Source organism: Lethenteron reissneri, chromosome 68, assembly GCF_015708825.2.
Source record: "Lethenteron reissneri isolate LAM-NWPU_2019-01 chromosome 68, ASM1570882v1, whole genome shotgun sequence".
NCBI classification, from domain to species: domain Eukaryota; kingdom Metazoa; phylum Chordata; class Hyperoartia; order Petromyzontiformes; family Petromyzontidae; genus Lethenteron; species Lethenteron reissneri.
In genome coordinates, this window is record NC_083846.1 from 4,693,265 (window position 1) to 4,705,645 (window position 12,381).

Here is a 12,381-nt window from a genome sequence, read left to right on the forward strand (position 1 = left end):
TGAGCCAGAATAAGGCTCCCTCAGGGTTTAATGTCAATTCAAAAGACTAACTGAGCCAGACTAAGGCTCCCCATGGGTTCAGTGTGAATTCAGGAGGTTCGCAGAGGCAGACTAAGGCTCCCCATGGGTTCAATGCCAATTCAAGCGACTGAGCCAGACTAAGGCTCCCCTAGGGTTCAGTGATAATTCAAGCGACTGAGCCAGACTAAGGCTCCCCATGGGTTCAATGTGAAATCAGGAAGTTTGCAGAGGCAGACTAAGGCTCCCCATGGGTTCAATGTGAATTCAGGAGGTTCGCAGAGGCAGACTAAGGCTCCCCATGGGTTCAATGCCAATTCAAGCGACTGAGCCAGACTAAGGCTCCCCATGGGTTCAGTGATAATTCAAGCGACTAACCCAGACTAAGGCTCCCCATGGGTTCAATGTGAAATCAGAAGGTTTGCAGAGGCAGACTAAGGCTCCCCTAGGGTTCAGTGTCAACGTCACCGTGGCCGGGACCCGTGATGGAGATGCACGTGGGGGGGTGGTGGGGGGTGGTGGGGGGTGGTGGGGGGTGGTGGGGGGTGGTGGGGGGTAGCGCCGTGGGCTGATAAGCGTCTTGGCTGGGTGTGCGAATCGCTGTTGTTGGTCGTTCCACCCTACCGGCTGTAACAATGAACCACCCACCAGCCGTCTCCATGCGTGACGGCGAAGGTGGCGATGTTGGAGGTGGTTACTTTGGTAAACAAAAAACAAAGACAAAGATTCCTCTCCCAACCCCTCCGCATAGACTGTAACAGACTTTTGGGGCAAGTGCTGTTAGCGAGTGGCATCGGCTATGAAGGCCGGCATGGCACACGAGAGGGGGTGGGTGGCCAGCACCACGCCCGACCGCCTTGTCTCCCTGGCTGCGATGATTACACATCGCACCAGGTTACTCGTTTGAGGCTGAGTCGACCTAGGGGAGGATCAGGACCTGTGTTGGTCGTGAGCGAGAATCGAACTCGGAAAACGCCGAGTTCGTAGCGCGGCACGCAGACTACTACACTACTGTTCATTTTAGTAACCATTACCACCATCACCCTTAACATCAAACTATTTTTACATCTTCCTCCATCGCAACCATAACCACCACAATCAACAATGTCATGAACAACAAACCCGATCCTTAAATTATCGTCACCAGCAACATCAACACCGTCATCATAATCATCACCACTACCACCATCATCTAGCATTCTCAGTGAATCATTATCACCATCATCATCTCCAACATCATCACCATCATCATCAACACCGTCATCATCATCACCACTACCACCATCATCTAGTATTCTCAGTGAATCATCACCATCATCATCTCCAACATCATCACCATCATCATCAACACCGTCATCACCATCATCATCACCACTACCACCAACATCCTCAACCTATTGTTAAGTTTCATCATTGCCACCACAATCAATGTCACCACCTCAACCACCATCATCACCACCACCATCATCTCTCAGTGAATCATCATCACCATCATCATCACCAACATCATCATCACCATTATCACCATCATCGCCATCATCTCGTATCCTTAGTGACTCATCATCATCATCATCATCATTGTCGCCATCATCTCGTATCTTTAAGTGAATCATCATCATCAACATCATCATCATCACCATCATCACCATCATCATCACCACCATCTTCACCACTATTGTCACCATCACCACCACCATCATCACCATCATCATCGCCATCATCACCACCGTCGCCATAATCTCGTATCCTTAGTTACTCATCATCATCATCACCACCATCATCACCACCATCATCACCACCATCATCATCATCACCACCATCATCATCATCACCACCATCATCATCACCACCATCATCATCACCACCACCACCATCATCATCATCATCACCACCGTCGCCATCATCTCCTATCCTTAGTTACTCATCATCATCAACATCATCATCACCACCATCATCACCACCATCATCACCATCATCATCACCACCATCATCACCACCACCACTACCACCATCATCCTCAACCTATTGTTAAGTTTCATTATTGCCACAACAATCAATGTCACCACCTCAACCACCATCATCACCACCACCATCATCTCCACTATCGTCACCACCGTCATCATCACCACCATCATCATCGCCACCATCTCCCACCGTCTGGATGATGTAGATGAAGGTGCCCGCGAGTCTCACGGTCTTGTTGAAGCGCTTCTCCAGGTACTGATGCGCGCGCCACACGACACAACATCACCACCATCATCACCATCATCACCATCACCACCGTCAAAGACAAAGATCCCCCGTGTAGCCTGAACAGAAGTGCTGTTAGCGAGCACCTATGAAGGCCGGCACGGCACACGAGGGGGTGGGTGGCCAGCACCATGCCCGACCGCCTTTGTCTCCCCACCTATTAAACGTCACTTGTTTCGGCCACACGGTACTGTGATTGGCACGGGCCAATCACAGCACCATACTGGTCATCATATTGATCGCCGTCATCGCCATCATCATCATGATCACCGTCACAATGATCATCATCTTTATCATCGTGATCACCATCAGCATGATCGCCATCATAATGATCAGAATCCTGATCATCATCATAATGATCATCATCATGATGACGATCACCATCATAATGATCAGAATCCTGATCATCATCATAATGATCATCATCATGATGACGATCACCATCATAATGATCAGAATCCTGATCATCGCCATAATGATCAGCATGATGACGACGACCATGATCGCAATCATAACGATCATCTTCCTGATCATCATCATCAGCAGCATCGTCGTCATCATGTAGCTGACGTTCAATTTGCCACGCGCCTGGTGAACGAACGACTCCTCCCACTCGATCAAGATGATGATCATTGTGATGGTGATCATGATGATGATCATTATGATGGTGATCATGATGATGGTGATCATGATGATGGTGATCATGATGATGGTGATCATGATGACGATGATCAGGATGATGATCATTGTGATGGTGATCACGATGATGATGATCAGAATGACGATGATCAAGATAATGATCATTGTGATGGTGATCATGATGATGATGATCAGGATGATGATCATTGTGACGGTGATCATGATGATGATCATTATGATGATGATCAAGATAATGATCATTGTGATGGTGATCATGATGATGATGATCAGGATGATGATCATTGTGATGGTGATCATGATGACGATGATCAGGATGATGATCATGATGATGATGATCATTATGACGATCAGGATAATGATCATTATGACGGTGATCATGATGATGATGATGATGATCATGATGACGATGATCAAGATGATGATCATTATGATGGTGATCATGATGATGATGATCACGATGATGGCGATCAATATGATGGTGGTGATCGTCATCACGATCGTCATCAGTCGGCAAATTATTTGGTGATGCCGCTGCTGCGTTGGAAGCAGCAGCAGCACAAACAAGGAATTAACTCAACACGTGACGTTTAATAGGTGACGTTTCGGGAAACGGCCCTTTTTCAGAGCACATGGTTCCAAAGCACTAATCCATCCCTTCGTAGCACATGCAGATGGTGGTGACCATCATCATGATCGTCATAGAGTTGAAGCTTTCGTGACTGCAGGAATCCATACTCTCTGATTCTTTCGGTAAAGTCACGTAGGTAGAAAAATAAAACACAAATACAAAAATAAATAAAAATCACGACGTTTCGATTGCAACACAAGCAATCATCATCAGGTGAGAAAACCACGGCAAGACATTTTTTTGCTGAAGGTTTTTTTTCTTGCGTGTTTCCCCTACCTGATGATGATTGCTCGTGTTGCAATAGAAACGTCGTGATTTTTTATTTTTATTTCATTTCATACCCACGTGACCTTACCGAAAGATCCAAAGAAGCATGATCATCATCTGATGAAGGCACACACATCACGCTCGACAACGATCCACTCCATACAAGGTAAGGAAGGGGGCTGGGGGGGAGAGGTCAGTCGGGGGTTGGTTGCCAAACCTCGTTGGTGCTGGTGATGCCCAGACGATAGAAGACGGGCAGATAAACCTCGGCAGTGACCACCACCACCACGCCGTAGGTCAATCCGAAAATCCAGAACATCGCCCCGTAGCAGTAGACCTCGGCCGGTGTGCCCAGCACCGTCACGGCCGACATGAAACTCGCGGTGAGCGACAACGCCACGGGCAAGGCTCCCATCTGCCGTCCGCCCGTCAGGAACTCCTCCGTGCTCTGCTGGCCACGGGCTACAATGGCGTAGTAGACTCCGATCGACGCCGAGATGAGCAGCATGGCCGCGAACACCAGGTAGTCCCACACCACGAAGGAGCCAGCAGTCGGCGACATTGGTGGTGGTGGTGGTGGAGGTGGTGGTGGAGGTGATGGTGGAGGTGGTGGTGGTGGTGGTGGAGGTAGTGGAGGTGGTGGAGGTGGTGGAGGTGGTGGTGGTGCTAACGATGGTGGAGGTGGTGGTGAAGGTGGTGGAGGTGGAGGTGGTGCTGGTGGTGGAGGTGGTGGAGGTGATGGAGGTGGTGATGGAGGTGGCGGAAGTGGCGGAGGTGGTGGTGCTAACGATGGTGGAGGTGGTGAAGGTGGAGGTGGTAGTGAAGATGGTAGTGAAGGTTGTGGTGGAGGTGGTGGTGTTTTTGGTGGTGCTAACGGTGGTGGTGATAACAGCAGTGGAGGTGGTTGTGCTTACGGTGGTGGTGCTAACGGTGGTGGTGTGAACGGTGGTGGTGGTGGTGGTGGTGATAACGGTGGTTCAACACGACCTCAGAGCTGTGATGTGAGATGTGATCTTATGTGAGCTGATGTGAGATGTAGATCCGATGCTTGGTGACGTCTTGGACTCGCAGCTTTCACTCAACGCGGATGATCTAATCGGTTGAAGTCAGGACAACGGTAGTGATGATGATTTTTTTCCCGAGTTTGAAGAAGAGACTCAAAATAAAACGACGCAATGTGGCGTCAGCGACCACAGAGGAATGGAGGGGGGGGGGGGCAGTGGAATCTCGTCTCGAATTCCTCCGAGTAAAAATAAATAAATACAAATAAACCACCGGGGAGTGAGTCACCGTGGGACTCAACAAACGTGGGTTCGTCTCCTCTGAGATTCCCCGAAGAACCGGGCGAAATTCTACCCTGCCCCTACCACCATCACCACCACCACCATCCAAAATTCCCAAATCCGCAACTTGACATTCGGTTAGCAGAGCGAGTTGACGAGGAGGATGGAGTGAGTGAGTGATTGGAAGCGAGAATGGAGGAATGAGTGAGTGAGTGATTGGAAGCGAGAATGGAGGAGTGAGTGAGTGATCAGCGAGAATGGAGGAGTGAGTGATTGGAAGCGAGAATGGAGGAGTGAGTGAGTGATTAGAAGCGAGAATGGAGGAGTGAGTGATTGGAAGCGAGAATGGAGGAGTGAGTGATTGGAAGCGAGAATGGAGGAGTGAGTGATTGGAAGCGAGAATGGAGGAGTGAGTGATTGATTGGAAGCGAGAAGGGAGTGAGTGAGTGATTGGAAGCGAGAATGGAGGAGTGAGTGAGTGAGTGATTGGAAGCGAGAATGGAGGAGTGAGTGAGTGAGTGATTGGAAGCGAGAATGGAGGAGTGAGTGAGTGAGTGATTGGAAGCGAGAATGGAGGAGTGAGTGAGTGAGTGATTGGAAGCGAGAATGGAGGAGTGAGTGAGTGATTGGAAGCGAGAATGGAGGAGTGAGTGAGTGAGTGATTGGAAGCGAGAATGGAGGAGTGAGTGAGTGAGTGATTGGAAGCGAGAATGGAGGAGTGAGTGAGTGAGTGATTGGAAGCGAGAATGGAGGAGTGAGTGAGTGAGAGATTGGAAGCGAGAATGGGGGAGTGAGTGAGTGAGTGATTGGAAGCGGGAATGGAGGAGTGAGTGAGTGATTGGAAGCGAGAATAGAGGAGTGAGTGATTGATTGGAAGCGAGAATGTAGGAGTGAGTGAGTGATTGGAAGCGAGAATGGAGGAGTGAGTGAGTGAGAGATTGGAAGCGAGAATGGGAGAGTGAGTGAGTGAGTGATTGGAAGCGGGAATGGAGGAGTGAGTGATTGATTGGAAGCGAGAATGTAGGAGTGAGTGAGTGATTGGAAGCGAGAATGGAGGAGTGAGTGAGTGAGAGATTGGAAGCGAGAATGGGGGAGTGAGTGAGTGAGTGATTGGAAGCGAGAATAGAGGAGTGAGTGATTGATTGGAAGCGAGAATGTAGGAGTGAGTGAGTGATTGGAAGCGAGAATGGAGGAGTGAGTGATTGATTGGAAGCGAGAATGGAGGAGTGAGTGAGTGATTGGAAGCGAGAATGGAGGAGTGAGTGAGTGATTGGAAGCGAGAATGGAGGAGTGAGTGATTAGAAGGGTCCCTTACGGATCATTTTTATACAGCAGAGAGCCGCTCGAAGCGTGGCCCCAGCATGTCCCTGTGGTGTGTGGCCGTGAGAATTGTGAGTGCTTGGGGGTGGGTGGCGATGGAGGAGGAGGAGGGGGTGGGGGTCTCTGGTCGAGAGGTGTCAACTCTGCTCGCTCGAGCGCTTACAGGGCGAGAAAAGGTCACGAACGGTAGCGGGCACTGTTCAATCATTGCCCCTTCCACCCACCCACCCCACCCACACACACCACACCACACACACCACCCCACCCCACACACTACACACCCGAACCCACGCCACCCCACCCACTCCACACACACCACACACTCCACCCACACCACCAACACCACCCACACACACCACCCACCCCCACCCACACCACCCAGACCACCCCACCCAACCCACCCACCCCACCCACTCCACCACACCACCCACCCCAGCCACCCCACCCACCCCACCCACCCCACACCAAACACCCCACACACCACCCACCCACCCCGCCCCACCCACACCACCCACACCACACACACCACCCACACCACCCACCCCAGACACACACACCACACCACCCCACCCACCCCACCCACACACACCACCCACACCACACACACCACACACACCACACACACACACCACCCAACCCACACCACCCACACCACCCACACTACCCACCCCACCCACCCCACCCTCACCACCCACACCACACCACCCACACCACCCACACCATACCACCCACACTACCCACCCCACTGATCTAAATCTGATCGTCTCCGCTCTGATTTGTGTCTGATCGTCTCTGCTCTGATTTCTGTCTGATCGTCGCTGCTCTGATTTCTGTCTGATCGTCTCTGCTCTGATTTTTGTCTGATCGTCTCTGCTCTGATTTCTGTCTGATCGTCTCTGCTCTGATTTCTGTCTGATCGTCTCTCCTCTGATTTCTGTATGATCGTCTCTGCTCTGATTTCTGTCTGATCATCTCTGCTCTGATTTCTGTCTGATCGTCGCTGCTCTGATTTCTGTCTGATCGTCTCTGCTTTGATTTCTGTCTGATCGTCTCTGCTCTGATTTGTGTCTGATCGTCTCTGCTCTGATTTCTGTCTGATCGTCTCTGCTCTGATTTCTGTCTGATGGTCTCTGCTCTGATTTCTGTCTGATCGTCTCTGCTCTGATTTCTGTCTGATCGTCTCTGCTCTGATTTCTGTCTGATGGTCTCTGCTCTGATTTGTGTCTGATCGTCTCTGCTCTGATTTCTGTCTGATCGTCTCTGCTCTGATTTCTGTCTGATCGTCTCTGCTCTGATTTCTGTCTGAACGTCTCTGCTCTGATTTCTGTCTGATCATCTCCGCTCTGATTTCTGTTTGATCGTCTCCGCTCTGATTTCTGTCTGATCGTCTCTGCTCTGATTTCTGTCTGATCGTCTCTGCTCTGATTTCTGTCTGATCGTCTCTGCTCTGATTTCTATCTGATCGTCTCTGCTCTGATTTCTGTCTGATCGTCTCTGCTCTGATTTTGGTGTGATCGTCTCTGCTCTGATTTCTGTCTGATCGTCTCTGCTCTGATTTTGTCTGATCGTCTCTGCTTTGATTTCTGTCTGATCGTCTCTGCTCTGATTTCTGTCTGATCGTCTCTGCTCTGATTTTGGTGTGATCGTCTCTGCTCTGATTTCTGTCTGATCGTCTCTGCTCTGATTTTGTCTGATCGTCTCTGCTCTGATTTCTATCTGATCGTCTCTGCTCTGATTTCTGTCTGATCGTCTTTGCTCTGATTTTGGTGTGATCGTCTCTGCTCTGATTTCTGTCTGATCGTCTCTGCTCTGATTTTGTCTGATCGTCTCTGCTCTGATTTCAATCTGATCGTTTCTGCTTTGATTTCTGTTTGATCATCTCTGCTCTGATTTCTGTCTGATCGTCTCTGCTCTGATTTCTGTCTGATCGTCTCTGCTCTGATTTCTGTCTGATCGTCTCTGCTCTGATTTCTGTCTGATCGTCTCTGTGCTCTGATTTCTGTCTGATCGTCTCTGCTCTGATTTTGTCTGATCGTCTCTGCTCTGATTTCAATCTGATCGTTTCTGCTTTGATTTCTGTTTGATCATCTCTGCTCTGATTTCTGTCTGATCGTCTCTGCTCTGATTTCTGTCTGATCGTCTCTGCTCTGATTTCTGTCTGATCGTCTCTGCTCTGATTTCTGTCTGATCGTCTCTGCTCTGATTTCTGTCTGATCGTCTCTGCTCTGATTTCTGTCTGATCGTCTCTGTGCTCTGATTTCTGTCTGATCGTCTCTGCTCTGATTTCTATCTGATCGTCACTGCTCTAGTTTCTGTCTGGCAGCCTCTGCTCGAATGTATATTTGATTTTCTCTGCTCCGATATCTCGATGTTGCGAGCGATCGAGTTGGACGCCCGGTTAACGTCGAGCGGGGAGAGATATGTAGAACCCAACATCTCAGCGTGGTGCAGTGTGGTCAAATAGCCCTCGTGCAGAAGAAGCGTGACAAGTGCAAGACTACCAGATTATTAATCGTACTGAACGAATAGATTAGTAGACGCATTTTTCAGCAAGGTTGGTGGTGGGGGGGGGGTGCATGTTATCATTCAGTTGGTTGCGTGTGTATGTGTGGGTACACGAGTCGGCATGTGTGTGTGTGTGTGACAAAGACAAATATCACCCGTATAGCCTCCACAGACTGTTTGGGGCAAGTGCTGTTTGGCGAGTGGCACCAATGAAGCACGGCACGGCGCACAAAGTGGTGGGTGGCGATGTTTACACACCGCACCAGGTACTCATTTGAGGCTGAGTCGACCTATGGGAAGCCCAGGACCGGTTCAGATAATCGTCACAGGTGTTGCCCGTGTGCAGGAATCGAACTCGGGTCGCCGGGTTCGTAGCGCAGCGCGCTAACCGCTGCACCACCGCTCCCCACTGTGTGTGTGTGTGTGGGGAGCGGTGTGCCGGCCTTCATAGGTGGTGCTGCTCGCTAACAGCACTTGCCCCATCAGTCTGTGGAGGCTATGCGGGAGATTTTTGCCGTTTGGTGTGATTGAGAGAGTGTGAGTCTGGGGGAGCGGTGGTGCAGCGGTTAGCGCTACGCTGTGCTACGAACCCGGCGACCCGAGTTCGATTCCCGCTCACGGCCACCAACACCATTGACGATTATCTGAACCGATCCTGAGCCTCCCCTAGGTCGACTCAGCCTCAAATGTCTACCTGGGTTGTGGTGTGTAAATATCGTCACTGGGGAGACAAAGGCGGCCGGGCGTGGTGTTGGCCACCCACCCCCTCATGTGCTGTGCCGGCCTTCATAGGTGCTCGCTAACAGCACTTGCCCCAACAATCTAATAAGGCTACACGGGGGATTTTCGATTTAAAGCTTCCGTGACTGCAGGGATTCATCTTCTTGGTTCTTTCGGTAAAGTCACGTAGAAGGGAAATAATAAAATAATAAAAATAAAACATAATCAAATAATTCTCACGACGTTTCGGCCACAGCACAAGCAGCCGTCCTCAGGTGAAGACCAGGTCTGTCGAGGCGACAGCGTCTAAAAAAAAAAAACGTCGTGAGAATTATTTTATTATGTTTTATTTTTATTATTTTATTACTTCCCTTCTACGTGACTTTGCCGAAAGAACCAAGAAGATACACCTGGGGATCTTTGTGTGTACAGGCAGACCTCGCTTAGCGTTCAAACACGCATTGCTGGAGAACTGAGCGCCAGACGAATCAGCACTAAACGGGTCATTGTTACCATTGCCTATTTGGGGATACGTTCCCCGACAGCGTTACTTCTTACGCTTGAGCAATACATAAAGGGTTAATAGCGCGAATAATAACAATAATAATAATACAGACGGTAAGCATTATTTCATAAGTAACTTTTTTGTAATGTTAGAATAACATCGGTAAGTATTATGTACTGCGCCTTGACAAAATAATTTGCATATCAAGAGGAATTTAGCATATTTATGGGAAATGCAGATATGGGATTAGTCACTACTTGTGGAAGATGAGTACAAAGACAATGGCACTATCAGAGCATTCATAGCTCTGGTCGAGTAGCTACAGATTGGGACCTTTTTGCCAGTATAAAAGTATGAAAACATAAGAGTAGCTCTTACCTTCACTGACAATAAAACAGTAGCTGTGTTAAGATGTTGAAACGCCATAGCATGTGTTACCTTTCGCATTAACCACACACGGTGTTTGTGATGAACACGTGTAGTGTCAACGATTCGGAGACAGAGTTCATAGGAGGCACCTTCTTTATTAACCACAACTTCCACGGTTTCTACGAGACATCTCCTTTACCAGTGGCAAAATATAGTAATAGGTTTTTTACCCTTTCAACTGGTACAAAAACTGACACCTTTATACAAGGCATCATGTTTGCAATAACCACAACACAAGCAGTCAAAATGCAAACAAAAAGAAACAACTCTGATAATGATAATGGTATGCACTGTCCTTGAAGTTGATTGGTCCACACCCGAGACAGCGTTTCTTAGAGCCTAGTCTCCATTGGTGTTGGACCAGATGACGCCAAAAGGCGTACAACTCAAAAACACAGCACACTATCAGAGAATTGTTGAAATTCACAGCAAGAAAATTAGAAAAAAAAATTGTAATAAGGTAGGGCACTGATTAAGAGATCACAGGTTGAGTTCCCGTCGTGTTGCTGTTCCTCTCTCGAAGGAGGGCAGGCAACACGTGGGTTTACTGTGGCGATCTCGGTGGGTCTCCTTGGGTCTCCATCAGAGGTCGCAAACGGGTTTTGATTCCTTACCCGTACCCGGCCGCACCAGGGTCGCAAACGGGTACCCGTACCCAGCCGTACCCGTACCCTACCCGTACCCGGCCGGCCGGGTACGGGTAGGGTACGGGTTATCGGGTACCTGATTGCGACCTCTGGGATGAAGCCATGTTGCAGGCGCGGGTGGGTTGATTCTAGGAACTTGAATTGTGAGAAGAGACAAGACGTTGGGAAATGAGTGACAAACGGTGACTCACCAGTGACTCACGGTCTACCCGTACCCGGCCGCACCAGGGTCGCAAACGGGTACCCGTACCCGTACCCGGCCGGGTACGGGTAGCCGGGTATCGGGTAGGGTACGGGTATCGGGTACCCAGTTGCGACTTCTGGTCTCCATGCGTCCTCTTACTTTCTCTCTCGGTCTCTATGCGGTCTTTGTCTCTCTCGTGCCGGTGTTCACACACCGTATCAGGTACTTCACTGACGGCTGAGCACACACACACAGACACCACACGCACACGCACACACAGACACACACACGAACACGCACACACACACGCACACACACGAACACGCACACACACACACACGAACACGCACACGCACACACACGAACACGCACACACACACACGAACACGCACACTCACACAGACACACACACGCACACACACGAACACGCACACACACGCACGCACACACACACACGCACACACACACCACACACACGCACACACACACACGCACACACACGCACACACACACACGAACACCACACACACGCACACGCACACACACGAACACGCACACACACACAGACCACACACGCACACACACGAACACGCACACACACGCACACACACACACGCACACACAACACACCACACACACACCCCACACACACACACACACGCACACACACGAACACGCACGCACACACACGCACACACGCACACAACACCACTCACACACCACACACGCACCACACGAACACGCACACGAACACGCACACACACACGCACACACACACGCCCACACGCACACACACTAACACGCACACACACACGCACACACACGCGCGCAGACACACTCCACTGATAAGGGGTTGACAGGTATTCTGTACGCTACACTATACACTACACTATACACTACAGTATACACACTATACACTACATTATACACTATACTATGCACTACACTATACACTACACTATGTT

General features: G+C 49.7%; 2 protein-coding genes across 2 annotated transcripts in view; one reads left to right on the forward strand and one right to left on the reverse strand.

Annotated features, from left to right (window-relative positions):
* Window positions 1-5,370, reverse strand: part of LOC133360374 (sodium-coupled monocarboxylate transporter 1-like) — a 41,159-nt gene extending 35,789 nt beyond the window's left edge. Inside the window, exons 1-2 of the mRNA XM_061579072.1 lie at window positions 4,041-5,370; window positions 2,173-2,238 (exon numbers count right to left, since the gene is read on the reverse strand). Coding sequence (XP_061435056.1) covers window positions 2,173-2,238; window positions 4,041-4,385 — 411 coding nt within the window. The 5' untranslated portion in view covers window positions 4,386-5,370. The remainder of the gene's footprint in view (window positions 1-2,172; window positions 2,239-4,040) is intronic.
* The window catches only part of LOC133360316 (follitropin subunit beta-like), a 56,024-nt gene that overhangs the window by 16,801 nt on the left and 26,842 nt on the right, over window positions 1-12,381 (forward strand). The gene's annotated exons all lie outside the window — the stretch shown is intronic.